General features: G+C 39.4%; 1 protein-coding gene across 10 annotated transcripts in view; it reads left to right on the forward strand.

The window, feature by feature from the left end:
- LOC135250623 (target of Nesh-SH3) overlaps window positions 1-21178 on the forward strand; it is a 45081-nt gene that overhangs the window by 16224 nt on the left and 7679 nt on the right. The window contains exons 3-17 of one of the 10 annotated variants that reach the window (XM_064327134.1): window positions 2046-2114; window positions 3065-3197; window positions 5818-5999; window positions 6565-6617; window positions 7822-7864; window positions 8391-8471; window positions 8746-8820; window positions 10473-10655; window positions 12549-12626; window positions 14024-14209; window positions 14948-15013; window positions 19122-19187; window positions 19998-20123; window positions 20263-20352; window positions 20673-20882. In XM_064327134.1, coding sequence (XP_064183204.1) covers window positions 2046-2114; window positions 3065-3197; window positions 5818-5999; window positions 6565-6617; window positions 7822-7864; window positions 8391-8471; window positions 8746-8820; window positions 10473-10655; window positions 12549-12626; window positions 14024-14209; window positions 14948-15013; window positions 19122-19187; window positions 19998-20123; window positions 20263-20352; window positions 20673-20882 — 1641 coding nt within the window. Of the gene's footprint in view, window positions 1-2045; window positions 2115-3064; window positions 3198-5817; window positions 6000-6564; window positions 6618-7818; window positions 7865-8390; window positions 8472-8745; window positions 8821-10472; window positions 10656-12548; window positions 12627-14023; window positions 14210-14947; window positions 15014-19121; window positions 19188-19997; window positions 20124-20262; window positions 20353-20672; window positions 20883-21178 lie in introns of all 10 variants that reach the window. The other 9 variants (XM_064327132.1, XM_064327135.1, XM_064327138.1 and 6 more) reach the window with 9 other exon arrangements.

The raw sequence follows: 21178 nt of genomic DNA on the forward strand, positions 1-21178 counted from the left end.
TGTAGCAAGGCTGGCAACGTCGGCATAGCAACGGGCCCTGCAGCAAAACTTTAAGTACGTCACAATGGTTTTAGAATGTCATTACCTCACCCAGATCATTTTTGCAGCCCGGATCAAAATTGGCATGACAGGAACTCCAGAAAGTGGGCGGTAGTAATTTGTGGTGATGTAGCCTACAGCTCACACAGAGGATACCAGTGAAGGGTGTCGTGCTGTGCACACCTCCTCGGCAGTCAAATCAATTTCACTTGTGAGCTGTATGGGGCGGAGATGAACAAATGTATCCACATAGGAGACATGATATGTTTCACACGTGTTTCTATGAATCACGTCTCATTTATTGTCAGATATAATATGAACTTATATTTTTTTATTGAAATTATGTACACACACATGGTACGACAGCTCAGGAGGTAAGACCGGTTGTCTGGCAGTCAGAGGGTTGCCGGTTCGATCCCCCACCCTGGGCATGTCGAAGTGTCCCTGAGCAAGACACCTAACCCCTAATTGCTCCCACCGAGCTGATTGGTACCTTGCATGGCAGCCTCAATTGTAAAGCACTTTGGATAAAAGCGCTATATAAATGCAGTCCATTTACCATATAATAAATTGTGAATACAGTTTTGCCATCAGATGCTCTATGGCCTTCTCCCATCACAAGTTCATCTGTCTTTTCCTTTTAACCCCACAACTTTTGCAGGGATTTTATCACCTGTTATATCTATTCTTCCTTTAGTTGGACCAACACCTGTGCCTTTTCCCCTTGTAAAGTTTTTGTTTTTGCATGCTGCCTAACATCATGTTATCTTTTTGTTACATCCTCTACTGCTCCATTTTCTTATACCTAATGAATTAATTCTGTATGTGTCACTCCAAATTTTTATCATCTCTGTTGGTGTTGTACTCCTATGCTATAATACAATGTTGTGAAGCTGTACCTTGATGACCATTACCTATATTTTGTGATCTGCAAGTAACTTTTTTTTGTAGTTCCTTCACTACTTGTACCTGGTTGCTCCGTATCTATTTCTTAGTGCCTTATAACCTGGACGTGTAAGCATCCCGTATTGTTTCTGACCCTTCTTATGCTCTCTTAATTGCAAATGAGAGCACTGAATTTAATCCATTGTGTAAATCGACAATCTTGCTACATCAGTTGTTAATGTGTCGGTATCTGTTACTGCAAATGTTTTTCCCTGCCACTATTTCCTTAGTAAATCTGGACCATAGTCACATACCTCTCTCAGAGAATAAGAAAGTTGAGATACCCATATATTACATTTTTTGGAGTGAACCACAGTTGCAGGTCTTTTTGACTTTTTGATGCTTTTGGCAATTGCCAAATGGCCAGATGTTGTCTTTTCCCTTTTTCCAAACAGTGCTGTGAGTTTTTTTTAATGAATTCACTTGTGCCTATTAATATTTCTCGTCTCACATTTTTTGCATGCTTTAGTTGCAGTTTGTCATCTCTTTCCACAGAGCCGTGAGCCTGTTGCATTGCATGTTTTCTTATTTAGTTACACAGCCAGCTTCAGGTCTCTCTGCCTCTGTCCGTGTCTGTCTCAACTCTTGTGTTACTGATTCAGCTATTTTTTTTTACACATGTTTGAACATTTAAGATAACTCTTGAAATATACTGTAAAAAGCCCATATAACCAGTCATGACTGCACATTAAAACATGTCCATTATCATTACACAGTTGTAATGTATGCAGTGATAACTTTGAGCCACTTATCTGTTTTGTAAAATGTTCTGCATTTATATGAGTGTTATGACATTTGTAATAAACTATGTTATGCTGTTATGACAGCTTATGATGGATGTGATGTCATGACTGTGATATCATGTCATCTTTTTGACTTTGTTGAAGGGTTTTACTATTTTATTCTACCATTTACATATGATTTTTATTTAAAATATATCAATATGAGGTCATTATAATAGAATTATTTGGTATTGATTTTGTTGTGTTATTTAAGGTGTAATATTTACATGTAGACAATGCTGCAGGCTCAATATGAAATGTTTTTCTTTGTTTGTTCAGATGCAGAGCCAAAGTACCTGATTGCTGTACAGCCCATTCCATCAAATGATGTGAAGAAACACTGCACCGGTAAACACACATCATTACCTAATCAGTACATATACACTGCTCATATGTCAGTCTCTATAAATTAGGAAATTGGTGAAATTATGTTTGTTGCTATTGTTTCTTTTTTATTTGATAAAATTACAGTTGAATTGGCATTAAAAATAAATCTGTGCTGCCATAGCATATCAACCAAATTAATTATATACACAACAAGGCCAAATGTATGTGGACACCTGACATCCAACATCTCATCCAAAATTATGGGAATTAATGTAGAGTTGGTCCACCCTTTGAGGCTATAGCCAGAAGAGCATCAGTGAAGTTGGGAACTGATTGGGCGATTAGGTCTGGCTCACAGGCTTTCCAATTGATCCCAAAGGTGTTGGATGGGGTGGAGGTCAAGGTTCTGTGCTGCCCAGTCAAGTTTTTCCAGGCCGTTCTTGGCCTGGAAAACCATTTCTATATGAACATACTGAATCAGAGAACAAAACTGTTCCCCAAACTGTTGCCACAAAGTTGGAAGCACAGAATCATCTAGAATGTCATTGCATTAAAATTGGCCTTCACTGGAACTAACAGGCCTAGGCCAGATGATGAAAAACAGCCCCAGACCAATGGTTGTCCAGATACCTTTGGTCATACAGTGTACATTATGTAGATATGCATAAGAACCATGTGTACATATCTTTACACATACAGTACATACTCTACACATACTGTATATAAGCAGTAAAACACAACAAATACAAATGCGTGAACAAACACAAATAAAACAAAAACAAAAGTAAATTATACTGCTTTCTCGATGGACAGTTTTTGCCAGAATAAATTGTCATACATAATTCTCAATTTGAGGGAAAAAAACAATATTATTATCATCATTAATACATGATATCATAAGACCAAGGAGCTTTTCCATGGTTTATGTTAATGGAATGACCTCTGAACTTTTACCTGCCTATCAAAAACAGGAAAAGTGGACCTGGACAAGCCCCTGCATCTTGTGATCGGGTCTGTGACCCCCACATCAGTGCTGCTATCCTGGGGAACTCTCCTGAAGACGCCCTATGATGGAAACATCATGAATGACTGTCTGGAAGATGGGTGAGTGAGGAAGTGGTCATGAATCACAGTTATCTGGCCTGGTCACTCACTGTGAGTTCCTAGTCCATGTCAGATAGAAACTATGAAGGGATGCCTGGGGATTTCAAATATGTGCAATGAAGGAAAAATTAGAACTTGATAAATTGAATAAATCTCATGAGCTCATTCTTTCAAATGTATCTGCATTGTGTCTAAAACATGAGGTCCACCCTTACATGCAACAGTACTTGTTGGCATGAAGAGAACATTACACATGAGGGGGTGTCACCCCTTGCAGTCACTTTGCCAGAGGCTATTCTGTCGCTCATGCTGGAGTCCTAGATCTATTGGCTGAGTTCACTCTGAGGTTCTTAGGCCTATGCAATAAGCCCTCCTTGGTGCAAAAAGCAATAGCAGATAGTGCTCATACGAGGGTCTGCCATGTGTAATTTGTAGACCTGGCATTAATTAAAACCCACTTTCCAGTTTCAGATGTCAAACCTCATACTTCAGTAATGTAAGTGTTGATGTGGAGAAGCTGGCTCTGGGTTGAAAGCTGAACATGCGGTAATGCTCTTGTCTGTCACAGTCTGGCAGAGCTGAAGGAAGGAGAGGTAACAGACACGTGTCAGAACAGCTGGCCATCAAAAATAAAAATGATATCTATCAATTTCAGCAGCCTCAGACATGACCATGCCAATGCATGGAGCAATATAACACACACTATCCACACACATACCGCAGGCACACACATTAATTCACAAACTGATGCATACATACACAATACATACGCATTTATACACGTTAAATATTTTACACAAACCACTCTTGGTTAACACATAACTTGTGCCATACTAATGAGAGAAGTGAAGCATAGGAGCGCAGGTGTGAGTACTGTATGAAAAAGGGAGTAGGGGACACACAAGGCCACGCACTGACACACATCTTTTGTTCCTCACTGACAGGCTTTATGCTTTCTCCTTTTTTTCTCCCTGTTGGAATGGAGAACTTTTGAAAAGCCCCTGGAAAGCTCCAATGCATACGGTTCTGAGTGGCTCATCTCCCCTTTCTCTTCTCATTAAAGCTTAATGTCTGCTCCTTCTGTTCAGTGCCTGGCCACTGCTGTGTGCATTACACTTGAACAGTTCAACGTATTTGCGCAAGTTAATGCCATTTGGGTCTCAACTAGTAGACGGACAAAACTGTTGTCAAAAATATCAGTATCAATAGGTCTGTGGTCCACCAGTGACAAAATGTATTGGCCCAAATGAAAAGGGATAACTGGAACTACTACAGTACTACTCGTCTGTGCTTGGTACCATTGTTCATTGTTCACCTCAAGTCTCACACCAGGTTTCTGTGGTAAGCCACTTTGTCATTTAATCCTCGTAGCTAGCTACCAAACTAGCAACCAATTTTCCAACCTAGCTGGCCATATGATTTATTTAGCTACCACATTTGCCTGACTAGCTGCCATTTGTGCCAACGAGGTGCCCAGCTTGCTGCCTTCAGAACACAGCTTGCTGCTGCTTTAGGTGGCTAGATGCTACAAAAATGTGGCTAGTTAAAGGTTTTAAGTGCTAGTTAAAGGTTTTAGCTAGGTTTTAAGTGCAGCTAGTTTAACTAGCTATGTTTAATAGGCTCATTAGTTAAGCTAGTTCAGTCCTAAGAACAATTTAGTGCTAGCTAAACTAGTTGGTCTTTATAACCATCTAGCTGTACTAGTTGGTCCTTTTGGTCAGCTAGCTGAACTTGTTGATCCATATGACAAAAAAGCTGAACTAGTTGGCCCTTACAGCCAGATAGTTGAACTAGTTGAACTAGCTACAGATAATATGCACATTTTCATAAGGGGGCGGGCCACAGATTCTATTTTAGACTGCTGGAAGTTTTGTGAAATTCATTTGAAATGTTTAGGCTAATTTTTTGCCAGAGACTGTTTTCTGTCGAAGTCACTTTTAAAACTGTATAGGTATGGGGCATGCCACCCAACCAAGCTGTAACTTCTGCCATCCCAATAATCCTAAATGACAAAAAAAAAAAATCTTGCAATGTTGCTGCCATGTAGTGGCAAGTTGTAACATTGAAAAGATATTCCAGTAAAATTGTGAGAACATTGAAATTTATAGAACCTTTTTCCTAGAATTTTTATACAATTGTGCATACATGGTATCCAAAACATAGGTGAGGTGGAAGCTATAATTACACTGCTTTTTTGTTGTTGTTGCTGTTGTTTATTGCTGGAGACAACCTCAAAATATAATTAACTGTGATTCTTGGAAACCCTTCCCCAATGCATAGGCTACCAACAAATATTATGAGGATCCCATCTACCAGCATAAAATGGAACTAAGTCACAACAGGTCCGGAACAATAAAAAAAAGATTGGATGAATTCATTTTGAGTAGTTTTTAATCATGTAAATAACAATGTATGTTTAAAAGTGACTTTGAACAGCAAACACTAAAAAAAAAACAAAAAAAAAACACGTAGCCTGTTGTACTACTTCAAACCAAATTTGACAAATTTGACAGCAGCTACCATGCTTCCCCCACTACTGTCAATAGTTTCTTTACTTCACATATTTTGATTTTGGAGCCTTGACATTGTGCCATTGTGTTTTGTTTTAAATGAACTGCAGGCATTACACAGTTCGCTATCGGGAAAGGAACAGGAAGTGGAACTACCAGACATGCCCAACCAGTGACACCGTGATAGACAACCTGAAGCCCAACACACCCTACGAGTTTGGTGTTCGGTCCAACAAGGAGGAGAAAAGTGGGGTGTGGAGCAAACCTCTCATTCACAACACCAACATGGGCGGTACGTCATTCAAGCTGATTCTTGTAACCAGTGGTATGCATGGAGCATCATTCAAATAATTTCCACCATACAAATGGCACAGGCGGTACATCACTCAAACAATTCCCTCCTGCTAATGGCGTGAATGGTGTGTCACTCAAATTATTCCTTCCCTACCATCATTCTGATCTTTCCCTTATACTAGTGGCATAGGTGGTGCATCACTCAAATTGTTTCCTTGTTTCAATGGGATGTGTGGTAGGTCATTCTGTAGTAAATGCATCACTCAAACCCCTGTACCAACAACATGGGTGGTATGTCACTGAAATCATCCCCCTTGTACCAATAATATATGCTGCATGTCAATCAAAATGTTGGCCCAGTACACTTTTGTGGGTCATACTAGAGTCCAGCCCTTTCCTTTCCCTCATGCTGAGAATACATGTTTTCATACCACTAAATATGGTGTAACTGCAATTATTCCTAGGGCAAGAATTCTCAGTGTGCACAATGTACATTTTATTTATTTATTTATTGAGAGTTGAGAAGTTTAAATTTGTATACTGTTTTATCTCACATTTCACAGAAAAGGGCATCCAAAAACTCTTCAAGCCAAAGATACCAAATGGAAAACCAGTGGTATGTACCAACGCCTTTGTGTAAAACAGTAGAAATGCACAGCTTCAGGGGTTTTCCACTGTTAATTGTTTCCACAGGCAATGACCTCTAAAAAGGAGTTCAATATCTTGATTTGCCATTATTATATTTTTGAAAGCTGCAAGTGTTTTTTTCCATTCCTATTCTTCCCTGATGCAAAAGGACTAAAAAGAGTCCAAGGCTACAGAAGCCAAGAGAGACAGCCCAGGTCAAAAGAACATCTACTTTTCTTCCACTGCCCTCCTCATCTCTAATTTTTAAAAAATGAATCATCTCTACTCTTTTTCCCACTCTTATTCTCAATTTCTTCCTTTCTCCATCTCTATTTCTCTTTCTCCCACTTTTTCTCCATCTTTTTCCCCCTCACTCTCCCCCACACCTTGATCTCTCTCTCTCTCTCTCTCTCTCTCTCTCTCTCTCACTCCCTTTCGCTCTCACCCCTCTCTTTCTCTCTGAGGGGCATAGTTGCTAGCAAGCGGGTCAGACTCCCAGTCCAGCTGCAGCAGCACAGCCCAAGGAACCTCCTAAATCCACACATGACAGGTCTGATCTGGCAAGGATCCACTGGATGTCCATGGCACTCACTCTCTATTGGGGCCATCCCCCTTGCTTTGTTCCACCGTGAAAGATTTCAGGATCCTTATTCTCCATCAGAGGACCAGGCTAGAGTCTTTCACCCAGAGTGAGTGGCTCAGCCAGCAGGGATAACCTGTTCCTGGAGCAGGGGGCTCATAAATTCAGAGGCCATAGAGCATTTGCCAAAATGGCAGGGCGCCTTGCCTGAAAATAAGGAGGAAGTAGTGGCTCACTCAAGAGGCCTGGGACACATTAGACATGGTGGAGGAGTCACACACACTTATGTAATCCTGGATGCTGGATACTGTGTGAAGGGTCAGAGAAATGGGTTTGAGAAACCATTCCTCTATGAAATGAGGAGATTAATACACAGAAACATTGTGAGTGTTGAGAAGCCCATCTAGGGACAAGCATCGGACATTAGCATATGCTATAAATGCTGTGATACATTGCATTGGATATTGTTTGACAATAATCTACGTTTAAATGTATCCGTCCCTATCAAATAAACATTAAATAAATAAATAAATCACCTTATATCATTTTATATATCAAATGTCTTGTATTAGACTTATAGGAGCTTTATTTTAATTTAATTTCTTTTCAGAAGTCAATTATGACAGGAAGCCGGGTAATGTTCCCTCCTCGACTTGGTAAGCCATTAAATTTCCCCTGTCCCCAATTCCCTAGAAAACTCAATTTTTTGTAGACACATTCTCTGTGGAGTCATGTTAATAAATGAAAGCATTTCTGTAATTTACAAAATGCACACATATCCTATATTTTCACTTTACATTAATACATTCATGTAATGCATTTATTTACAAAACTGAAAACCTGCTTACCTTTTATCTCTGAAAATGTACAAACCAATATGAATTCCTTATTTTTTTCACTTTGATCAATACAGTACACCCAGTACAATATCTGTGAAATCAAGTACAGAATCCCTCCACCATGTACAGTGTGGTTAGGGAGACTGATGAGAAATGCAAAAAAGAAATATCTCTTTAAAGAAAACATGTCAACTAGAGGAAGAAGAAGAGTAGAGGGGATCCGTTTATACTTAGTTTTCTTTCAGTGTTGATGTTTTACTCTCCAGAGAGATTTAAATCTCAGGACCCACTGTCGGAATGGGACAGACTCTCTATTAATCCTCTACTGCTTTCCCCCTTCCAGCTGTTCATAATAGAACTCACTCCAGAGGTTCTCACGTGCTCCAAAACATCGCTTTCCCCGGATCTCCCAGATCAACTTTTGGTAATTGCATTTTTCTCCCTACCGATTCTACTGCTGATTCATTCGTTACCACATGTGCCAGTGGTGACTTAAACACCTCTCATCTCAATTATTTGTGTTTTCAGCACAAGATTCCTTGGTACTTAGGGGCAGCAATCTTTTTTTACCTTCACCTTTTCAGTTGTGGTCTATGAGATTATTTCATTGACATAATTTTTCCCTTCACATGACTGCTACATTTTTCGTATTTTTTGACATTCTTTTCCCTTTTAAAAAGTCACATTATTTTCCACAGCACCTCCTGAAAGCCGCCCAGAAATTTCCCCTGTCCCAAGACCCAATGCGCCGCAAATGTCACAGTTGACGTTGGGTAAAATAGAGACACTTCCTTCTTTTTGAATCATACAGCTTTATTTGCAGTCGGCCATTGCTTCGGTTATGTTCATTGGGGAGCTGCTGGAATGGGCAGGGTCTGTGGGAAAAATCCAGCTTTGGCTGCATGCTGGCATGCTTTGAGTCTATAGAAAGTCCAAGACCATGGAGATGATCAGAGGAACACTGAACATCAACACAAAAGTGTGAGTAAGTAATGTCAGGTGTTGCAAGTTTTTCTTTTTGCTCGAAATACTTGATGACCGCGCATGGTATCATGGTCTTGCATTTCCCACAGGAAATTATGTCACGGTAGATGTTGCTTGTCTACGCCCTGCCTAAATATATCCCTTTATCTTTCTGATGCATTTGTTATGATTATTTCTGTCTCATCTTTTAGAACATGGAATCATTGTTTTTTTTTCTTTAAGGATCTTTATTTTCACTTTGTGGCTTGAACACACAGATTTGAATCATTTTCACTGAAATTATCTTATTATTTAACCAATTATTTATTGATTAAGAGGGCGGCACAGTGGTGCAGTGGGTAGCACTGTTGCATCACAGCAAGAAGGTCGTGGGTTTGAATCTTGGCTTGGAGCCTTTCTCTGTGGAGTTTGCATGTTCTCCCCGTGTCTGTGAGGGTTTCCTCCAGGTACTCCGGTTTCCTCCCAGAGTCCAAAGACATGCAGGAATGCTAATTGGAGACTCTAAATTGCCCATAGGTATGAGTGTGTGAGTGAATGGTGTGTGTGCCCTGTGATAGATTGGTGGCCTGTCCAAGGTGTATTCCTGCCTCTCGCCCAATACACGCTGGGATAGGCTCCAGCACACCCCGTGACCCTGCCCAAGGTAAACGTGTATAGATAATGGATGAATGGATGTATTTATTAAGAACAACACGTTAAATGAGATTAGATGCAATGTTCTCCCTGCTGAAATAAGATGTAAAATGAATCATATATAAAAAGAAAATCTATCGTAATGTGTACATCACTGTAGGATGCTTTCATTGACACTTAATAAGTGAAAATTCTAAGTCTGTCCCTGTTTCCTTTTAATACATGATCATCTCTATCTTTTACACACTTTTTTCCTTGTTTTTATTCATTTCAGTATTTGTTTCCATCATGTCAGAGAGTTTTGTTTTCAGAGTTCATGCGCTTGCAGCCAAAAGCATTTGAATTTGCACAGTCTGCATGTTCCCACTGCATGCTGGCTAATTTAAACAGTTTTTCCCCTCAAGGATGAGAAGCACTGATCCAACACCTCATTTGTTGCTCTGACCTCATTTTTAACTGGTTAGAAAAATGATTTTTTCATTACTTCAGGCAGACTGCATTGTAATACCCAGAACTACAGTATGTGTTAAATGTTTTTCGATAATTAGAAGTCATTTTTAAATAGTATATAACACATTTTTTCACATTAGAAGTGATTACCTATAGTACCAATGTGTATGTATATATTATTTTTTTGCCAATCCATATTCAGATATGCATGGAAAAAGATTGAATGATCATTCTTTCAAATAAGAAATTGATATTTCAAACAAAGGGATCTAAATTCCTGATGCTCAGATGAGTGAAACTGGTGCTTTTTGCAGATGATAAGACCCTCTATGTTCCTTTTTCTCTTTTTCCTTCCCAGGGAGTGTAAATAAAGATAGAAATGTTTTTTCCCCCTCGGAGGACATCCCTCTTGCCAATCCTCAGCCCCTTCCAACCAAACCTCTCAGTACCACCACAGCCATCCCTGTCACTATCCCCCAGCAGGGGCAGCAGGCACAACCCCAGGCCTCTAGCACCACCCAGCGGCCAATCAAGTCTTTGGGTAAATCCCATACTTCAATGCTTTGTATATATATATATATATATATATATATGTGTGTGTGGGTTGGACAAACCAATGGGAACACCAAACAATATTTGAATATGAAGCAACTAATAAGGAGTAGGGCCACCCTTTGTCTTTAGAACAGCTTCAAATCATTCTCAGAATGCTGTCAAGTTTTGAACTGTGTCTAGCGGGATATTGTACCATTTTTCAAGAAGAAAATCCTCCAGTTTTTTGAGGAATGAAGGAGGTGGAAATCAACACTGCACTCAAAAACTAACCATATAGGTTCAGTGACATTTGTTGAGGCCATGGAAGGTGTTTGACTCCATCCTGGTAATTTAGCAATGTGTATGGGGGGTGTTATCATGTTGGAAATAAGGAGACATCATTAGGGAACTGTTTGCGCCATACACTTTCCGAACAAAGGGTCCCAAAAGGCTCCTCTTTGCCTCCACAGAGGAAACTTATCTAGTTGAAGGGTTATTTGTCAGAATGGTTTTCACACCTACCATAGAGGGTTCCATAAAGAACTAAAACAGGGTTCCCCTATGTAGACAAGCAAAAGAACCCTTTTTTTCTGAGAGTAGAGGATATAACTGGTGTTATAAAATAGCTTCATATTTCTGTACTGCTATATGAGTATGCAGAGCAATCATCAGACCCAATGACTGCCATGAGATGGCTGCCCATACCATTACAGATCCACCACCATATTTCAGGTGGTAACAGCCATTGAGGGCTGAAGGCTTCCATTGCACAGAGATACAGGTTTTGTGCTCCTTACAACAGGTTATGTCTTTTGAGTTAGTTGATGGGGTGTTTACCGCCTGTCATGCTAAGTGTCTGGCTCTCCCTGTTGGTGCGCTTCAACTTGTGAACACTGCTTCTCTTTGCCAAAGCAGTTTGTTTGTGTTTGCCGTATGTTGTCATGATTTTTGACACTGTTCCCTCTGCCACAGGTGCATCTCTCACAAAAGCTCCAAAATGTAAATCATTTTGGAGCTTTTGTGAGAGATGCACTTGCAATATGGGCATTGATTGTTCAGCCTTCTTAGAACTCTGCTGCCTCATTTTGCTTTGGAAACTCACTTATGAAAGTGCTGATTGTTGGACCTCGTTTATGGCTGGCACATACTGCTATTTGGTTTAATAGACTCCACCTAATATGCCTCACCTATGCAGCTGCCTTTATACTTTTGTTTATTTAGTTACATCACAGTAGCCAAGTCTTTTTTGTTGTAATATTTACATTATTTTGTCTAACCCCTAGGGTTTTAATGTACAATGAGAAAGTGAAGAACTACCATAATCCATCTTGTCACAAAGAACAAATAATCTCAAGCAGGTTCCACAAACATGACAATGACTTCAATTTACTCCAATGGCCTGCACAGTCCCCAGATCTCAATCCAATAGACCACCTTTGGGATGATGTAGAATGGGAGGTTTGCAGTATGAATATGTGGCCCAAAAACCTGCTGGAACTGTTATTGTTATCGAGTCAGCATGGACCAAAATGCTTAAAGAATATTTCCATCACTTTGTTGTATCCATGCGTGAATACTTAACGCTGGTCTGGAGGCAAAAGTAGGTTCTACACGGTTATAGATACTATACTAAAGTGCCACTGAGTATGGATATAATTTAGTATTTTCTTGTTGATTTGTGTAAACCAGCCTGATTCTGCCCCACTTATTTAAAGTTATTTACAGTCCACACATTGATATTGAGTTTTGCTTTTTGATGAACACTTCTCCTCATTAGCTCAAATGCATAAACTAATAAGTGTAAAATAGAAATAATGAGGGAAAATCAAAAGGTGTATACTGTTCCCCTTGGATCAATCTGATCTGTCCAAGGCATGTAAAGATTTTGTCTCTCACACAGTGTTTGGCGAATCACGGAATGGATATTCTCCACTCAGGCCTGCCTATACCACAGAGAAAGCCAGTAGTCATGACTGGGGTAATTGTGGCATCACTGAGTTAACCACCTACCTTTTTCTGTTGTCATGCAGGTTCTAGCAGCTCCAAGTGCACTTGCCAGACAATTGTCTGTTATCTGTGATCTGTCCTTTCTGAAGTCATGCCTTTCCAATTTTTCTTTGCTGTTTTGCTTCATATGGTTGCATCTGTCCACAGGAGCAGATTCCATGCATTGCTTCATCTCCCCATACCTCCACCGCCCACATCACCACCTCTACCTCCCACATCTCCCTACCTCCACCCTCAATCAGAGAAACCTCTGTCCCATTGAACCCTGCTCTCCCATGGGCATGGCTCTGTAACCCGCTGCTCCTTAGTTCTCTGTTCATTTAAAGGCTCATCTTCATACTGTTCTAATAGAGCATCCCAAAAATTTTCTCCACAAACTATCTGTCAGCTCAAATTAAAAATATGCACACCAATACAGTTTCAGTATCTTACTAGGGGTTTGTGAGCATTATCTTCTTCTGATAACCTAACCTCAACACCACATTACAAAGCTGAGTACTGTAGTTACCATAGATACTTTGAATTGGCACCATCAGATTTACATAACTTCAGCATAAATTGAAATGGTCATACATTTGATGTCCATTCAAGTGGGTGTGTATGAGTTTTGACGTTTTAAATAAGTCTGCTTGCATGAGCCACTCATGCATACATTTTCAGATCACAATTTCAGTTGCAATAGAGACACACAATGTCTATGCTACTACAGATTTTTGTACTTCATATGCATTCAGTATATTTAATATATTTCTGTGTGATAATGAATTTGAGTTAAAGTAAGGTCTGTCAAATCATCATAAATTATTTTTATCACAATATAATCACACACATAGACGCACACACATTACAATATTACATAATTGGAATGACAAAACAATATTGTATATGATTTAAATATCTAAAAAGGCGTATGCAGAATGAGCGGTGTATTTCTGTGATCTGATTGCAGACTTTAATATCATGGGCTGTACATGTTGCATGTTCCCCCGATTGAAATACCATGCTTGATGTGTTTTTTATGTGCATTACAACACTGCGTGCAGTCAGACTGGCTAGCTCCAACTCTGGAGAGAACATCTGTTGGTTTTCTAGGGGTCTTGAAAACCTGAAAAACTTATGACTTATGACAGAAGTGGCCAGTAGGACATGGCAAGATTCAAAGCTGTAATTTTGATCACATTATTGAGTAACAGTAGCTCCCCAGAAGTAGAAATGGCCAGAAAACTGACCCAATAATTGACCAATAATTTAACTGTTTCACCACTCAGGGCTGCTCCCATGGCTTCAATTTCACCTGAAAGGCTCCTGCAGGGGGGTTGCAGACAAGGCAACCCCCATAACCACCTGTCATTGTTTTTTTTTATGCAGGGAAAGGCATCCTGAGAAACCAGGGCCCCACCAAGCCTCATGTCTCCCAGGGCTCAGTGGTTGCCATGCCAGCCAGAAACTTGACCTCATCAGGCAGAGACTTTATTTTCCCCTCTCGTTATGGCATCAGACCACATATCCTATCCAGGGTGACTAACTCCTCCAGGACACTGATGATCAGAGGGGGTAATTCATTCATTTCCCCCTTTTAAACACCTTTCTTCCTTCCCACACAGTGCAACCTCAAACAATCTCGTCCAAAAGCTCTCTGTGTTCTCTTGTCAAGGCAATCCATTTGAATGGTGTCTCAAATCTTTCCTTCTTCATAGTATCTTCATGAGGTGACTCCCATTTCCTCTCTTTGTACGCTGCAAATGCACTCATGTTTGGACACATACTTGAGAAACACTGATGAGATTCTGAGCCTTGACACAGTCTGTGTGGATGTCTTTGTGCTTTCAGCAGTAAAAGTGCTAAACTTCTGGGTTTTTTTTATCAGTCTGTCATGCATCCTGCATTTTGTCTGGAATCTCTTCTCCCATCCATTGGTATTTATGCAGCTATGGACACTGGTTCATGCCAAAATAAGATGTTTTGCAAAGATGTGTTTTGAGAAAAAGTTTCTTTTGTGGTTTCCAAAACCTTACCTCTGCCCGTTTTTTTCTCAGAGGACATAACATGAGGTTTAGCCATGCTTTGTTAAAAATGTTTTGATAATGACAATCTGATGAGGCAGATGAGAAAATGTAGTGAAGTTGGCATTTAGCAGTTTGATTTCCTGATATGGTCTATGGTCTGACTATGGAGAAGTCCACCACTCCCTATACTCTGGACTTTTAAAGCATAAACTCTGGATGTTTTCAGTGTCTCTACAAGTGTAAAAGGTGGATGGTTTCCAAAGTAACCCCTTTTTTCCTCCTACAGCCAACGGCGAACATCATAAGGGACTCAATTTTCCCAAACCACTCATGAAATCCAGATTTCGATGGGGTAAAAGAGCCGATCACTTTTGTCTGTTTTGCTCACCCATTAACCCAACCATTATGAAAAAGCCCATCATTCCCCTTAAAGCACATGTTGGTGTTGCTGTCCTTCTGTGTCATGTTCCTGTGTTTGTCAGTCTGCCTCTGTTCATCTGTTTTTAACTCTTCTTTGGGAGGTGTAGCTTCTCCATGCAAGCTTTGTGGCCTCACAAGCTAAACATGATCATGGCTTGGATTGAATGTTGAGAGCACTGACGGCTGAGAGCTGACACTAAGTGCAAATTTTTCAATCTGCATTGTGTTTGTGGCTCTGTGATTGGCTGGCCAGTCAAGGTTTTTGATCCAATCCTGACTCATGGTCTATAGCAGAAACTGAGACAGTTTCAGAAGCCTTCAAGGAGACTTCCTGCAAACTCCGTGAAAGCTGATCTATGTAATACAAAATACAATTGCCTCATCTGCCAACCTCAGAAACTGGTGACCAATGTTACCATACAATTCAGATTTCATTAAAAACCATCAAGGCAATAATCCCATGAAACAAGAGTCGGGCTATCATAATATTATAGATAATCCGAAGTTACTTGTATTAATGGTTTTGTTTAGCCCACACAGATTCTGTGTGTCTGGTTCATTGTGTGGGTCTTAAGGGCCTGCAGTTGAGGTCCATTGTTGAGTTGAGTGTGCTTGTGTGTTTGCATACTAATTCCATCTTGCACTTTCAGCATGAATTCTCAAAGCTTGGTGAAATGGACTGGGACCTTTTTTCCATCTACACCTATTATTCTATAACCACCCTGGTTGAATGTACAATTTAAAAAACAAATGTTCCTTATGTTTAAACTATTTTGTGGCCTATAGTGTATATTGAAAGTAGTTTCTCTCTAAAAACATTTATGTGCTGGAAAAGCCCAGGGCTCCCAGTGGTAAAATAATGATGTAAAACAGAAGACTATTTCTCAACAAATAGTGCCATTAATAATGAAGCTGTTATTGTCCAGTACATGGATAATATTTTTGTGGTCAGTTAACAACAGAAATACAGAGGACATTAAACATTCACTTTGGCAGAACACATAAAAATCCTAAATGAAGTGCCAGAAAACAGTACCTGAAAGAAAACAGTACCTTGAAGTGTGAGTTTGACTGCCAATACTTTTCACATGGAAAAATCAGAATCCCTCTGTCGGCAGTCTGGAATTCTGGGAAGAGTATGAAGTATGAAGATAAATGTCTTCATTAAAATATCTCACCTGCAGAAAGATCTTAGGAGCTTGCAAAAAAAGTTAAAAATGTCTTGGGAAAACCATCACCACACAAAACCTGATGCTTTACCTTGGTAAAACAAAATTACCCCATGCTTTGGGACCTGAAGAACACCAGACCGACCACACAAACATTCTTGAGTTTTAAATGTTGCTTTTCAAACTCCAATACAAGGGACCTTGTGTTACTTGCCTGGCTTTGGTCCAGATGGACTTAGCTCATGGCTGGCGGCTGCTAAAAGACTTGGGAAGAGTGATAATTTCAGAAATCTATAGCTTGCACATGCCAGAAAATCCTCTACATTAAATTTATTTGACTGAGAAATGTCCTGTCTGAAATCTGGTTTAAGGTTGAAATGTTGTATTACTAAAGGACAGCTAAACAAATATGATCAGAATAAGGTACTTGACTTTGGTTTTTCCTTCTACCAAAAATTGAATTCATAAAAACGGATCTTCTAACTTTTACTGACTCCCAAGCTAAAGCCACCACTATAAAACAAATCAAATGGAAAAGAGATATTTTCTTGTTGATGACAACCAATAAACCATATCCCCCAAATGATCACAATTCCTTCTGAAAATCTGAGGATCTTTGTTGTAAAATGGTGCTTTTATGTAAATGAAAACTTCCTTGCAAGGCATCCCACATTATGGTGATGGATGTGGGATGGATGCAGTATTTATGTGTGTATGTGTGCTGTGCTGGCCACTCACAAATCTGTGTTTACACCTGGAGTGTGGTTGAACATGCTGGATGCTAAAATTAAGACTACTAGAGATTGTTTTGAACAAGCTAATTGATATTATTTTCAGTTGCTCCAAATGAAAAAGTGATTAGTTCTTACTGGTTAACTCTGGAAAGTATGCCGTATTCCATTTTATAATTATTTGGAGAACCTTATGGTGGTTGGTTCTTCATTTGAATTATCCAGCTTTGCTAGCCCCCTCCCCCCAAGCTGCTCATCTCGCCATCTCCACTAATGAAAGTTTGCTGAAATTAATTTGTAGTGAAATTAATGAGGTTTAGTTTAAAACCTTGCAAGTGACTGATTAATTTTCTTGCAGAGTCCAATTGCTTTAGCTGGTTTTTCAGTCTACTTGCAAGAGTCTGAAATGTCCTAAGTCATTTTCTGTTGCTATTAAGGGCAAAAAAAATAAATGTACTTTGATTTGGTCATATAAATTCCTGCATGACTGACTCTGCTGACACTTAGTTCTACATGTTCAATAAACACATTTTGAGATACATGATTGAAGTGTAAGATTAAAAATACACAGACACAAAGAGATACAAGATCGAAGTGTAATATTAAAAATAAGACTGTCAAAGGAAATGCTCTGATTTATTCATACAAAATTGCATGTGAATGGGAGTCCATTGTATATTGCCAGCAGTTGTTTGGTTAAATAATCAATTTCACCATCCATGATGTGATTAATCCTAAATGTATTTAATATAATTTCTAAGAATTGATAACACTGATAAGCCTTACATTATCCAGTCTCTTCCAATATACCACTTCAACCCTCACACCATTAAAGCTCAATGGTGTAAGCTTTAACAAGAAGGAAAAACAAAAGCCAAATTTTGTTCATACAACTATATGCATAATTAATTCAAATAAATATTTGTATAACACAGGCTATGATCAGGCTTGGGCAGCAAGTTCCCTGCGTTTCCTTTTATCATTCTTTCTGGAAGGAGAACAATGCTTTGATTGTGAAGTATTTGGCCTTGTCACAAGACAAGGCTAATTGAAAACAGGTTTTTACTTTTTTGGTCAACTTTGGAATAAGTGTAAATACTCACAAGGCCTTATTAACTTTTTAAGATTGTATTTTTTCCCTTATGGTTTTAGGTTCCTTGGATTATTTTTCCCTTTTTTTGTGTTTCTAGGGGAGGGCTAATTGAGGGTCTCTGTTGGTTAGCTTTAATGTTGATGTAGCCTTTGTTATTAATTTTGTGATGGTGTCCTGCGATTATAGTGCTTGAGAGTTTCACATGCAATTTCAGCTGTAACCTCTCTCCTCTGGGCTTTAGAATGCACTTTCCTCTTTCATTCTACTTTTACAAAAGCTCAGAGTTCATTGAAAGCAGATCTCTCAACTGGATTATGAGGAAGGATGTGTTCTGTTATACCCTCAATGATATCTGTACTTGTCTTTGTTTGAGGAAGTTGATGAATTGTAGCAAGTTCTCTGACTTGCCAATCTGTTGTTATCTTTGCACCAAAGCCCCAGAGCCCCATCATGTTAATTAGATTTGTGATTAAGTGTCTGGGGTTATGACTAATAATAGCATAATCTCTAATAATAATGACAGTTTGGGCTAATGGCATATTGACACTACTTTAGTCTTCAGTGAAAAAAACAATCTTACAATGATGAGCAGAACATGTGGATCTCCATTGAACAACAGAGATTCTGGTACCCCTGTAGTGTATTTGTATATAAATGAGGTCTGCTCACTTATTTCGAGATGATGTTACAGTAAAGGCAAAGCCGTCTTAACTGAATAGCAACAGAAATTTTGGTTAATGGGGTAAAGACTATTATGTGTGACCGGCACAATTTTCCTTTAGTTTTAAAACTTTATCAATAACATGAGAACAATCGCAGTACCTTTCTCTTACATTCTGAGTAATGCTTGAACCTTTTTTCACAGGGTTGTCCCAGCTTTCCTCTCCATCAAACCCTTTCTCTGTGGGTTTATACTGTGTGTTGGCTTGTGCTTCTTCTGCTTAATATCTGTGAAAGTGTTGCAGTTTATTTTCTCTGAAAATATCCCTCATTAAGTACAGTTGAACTGTACTTCTCAATAACTGAGAATTTCATTTAATTTCCCAGGGTCCTCTCCTCAGCGCCCACCACCCCCTATGAAAACGAACCTGGTTGACAAACCAGGGGACAAAGGTAAGGCTAATGGAAAATAAAGCCATTCTTTTTTCAATTCCTTTTTATTTTGGTGCCCATCATGGGGCTGAGTATATCCAGTTCCTGCCCCAATTTGAAATGATCAATTGTCTGCTACACAGCTGCCTACATGGGCTAACCCCACTGCATATTTGGGACAGTGTATACATCCATGTTTCTCCTACAAAATATGTGTCACCAGCTGCTTCTTCACCGACTACAGTTAAACTTGCACAGAGCAGAGTAGGAGGAAAGCCTTTCAAATGCAACTCTGACTGCAATCTGCGGGCATCCAATTGACCAGCAGCTGTTCTTGAAAAGGAACAACATGTTCCGAACATGTAGGTTCATCAATACTGTATCGCTGAGAGTAAAGCCCAGTTCAGGCCAAAGAACAGGTAGAACTGGCAACTTCACTTCAACTCAGTAAACAGCAGTTGCTTCAACTTTAAAATGATACCCTTTAATGGATAATTATTGCTCTTTTTTCATTGCCTGTGGTAATATTTATTTGGATGATATTATTTATTTTGGTATGGCATTGAACGTGGGAATGCTCTATTTAGAGTTTTTTATGATATGCAGCTGAAATTAAATTTAAATATGTTTACGCTATGTTTACATAAATGGAACACATAATATAGAATCCTGTATTACTAAGCACTAAATGTCCTGTATAATCCATATACAAAGGTAGAATAATATATGGATGATTCTTCCACTCAGGAATTGCCCTTATTTCTTAATCACTTTTCCAAACAGAGCACTAAGTGCATGATTTGCACCATTCAACTCTATTTGATCCCTCAGACAAGACCAGTGACCTGAAGCAAACGGACAAAGCCTCCATCTTGAGACCCAACTTTTCCTCAGTGACAGCCAAGCCCGCAAAGCAGGACAGAAAGCAAACAACGACAGCTGCCCCAACTCTTAATGGTAGGAGTGGGCAGTCTCAGGCTGGGGTCTGAATAAAAGAGATTGTGTTAATGATTACCATCTTGATTTTGGTCTAGACTGACACCCATTTTTCCAGCTTAAACACTGTTTTGCATGTTTTGGTATTTTGGCTTTACAGAGACCCAGTTTGACACCTGGGAAAACTCCTCTCTGTTTAGCTCAATCCCCAGCTCTGAAGTGGATGCCATGGGAAAAAAGCGCTATGTAGGTAAAGTAGCTCATTTCTCTCCAATACATTGGAAACCCATCTCTTCATCTGCATCTTCAAACAACAACTCAAGTTCTCCGATCATCATTTCATCATTCATTCATTAACTAATTTACTATAGACTTCACAGTTAATAGTATTATTAATATTAATTTTACCTCCCAGTCTGGCACTTACATATGCCAATATGGTAATTTACAGCTTTTCATTCCAATGGTGCAACCTGATCTTACTGCACGCACTAAATTTGAAATCCAGGACAAACAATCACATCTGCTTAATAAATAAATTTAAATGTAAATCTTTCTCCCTGACCCCAGCCCCACACGTGATCTACAAGACAGACAAGAAGCCCAATGAGCCCTGCTCCATCACCACCTCCCTCAACTACTTCCCTGAGGATGAAGCCGGGGAGCAGAATGTGACAGGCCCACCCAGGACCCCGCCCTCCAACCTTACCGTGGTAACCGTGGAGGGCTGCCCCTCCTTTGTTATCCTGGGCTGGCAGAAGACTGATAATGAGACCACAGGTGAAGGATTTTCAGTTAAAATCTTTTTGCCAGTCTATGCTGTACTATCTGTTACCCATGACCTGGCCTTGGCTCTACTCCTTGTCTTAAGCTTTATGTAAGCATTTTTGAAAGCTGCATTAGATAAGAGCATCTGCTGTTAGCCGAAATGTAAATAAAAACATTGATCTTGGATTATTTTGGCAAATTGCAAATAAATGTTGCTGCCCTGTGATATAAATTATTTAGCTAAATGCATAAAGTAGCTAAAGCTGTGTGAGACCTGTAATTAACTTGTCAACATGCCATTAAATGTG

This window comes from Anguilla rostrata, chromosome 3 (assembly GCF_018555375.3).
Source record: "Anguilla rostrata isolate EN2019 chromosome 3, ASM1855537v3, whole genome shotgun sequence".
NCBI lineage: Eukaryota > Metazoa > Chordata > Actinopteri > Anguilliformes > Anguillidae > Anguilla > Anguilla rostrata.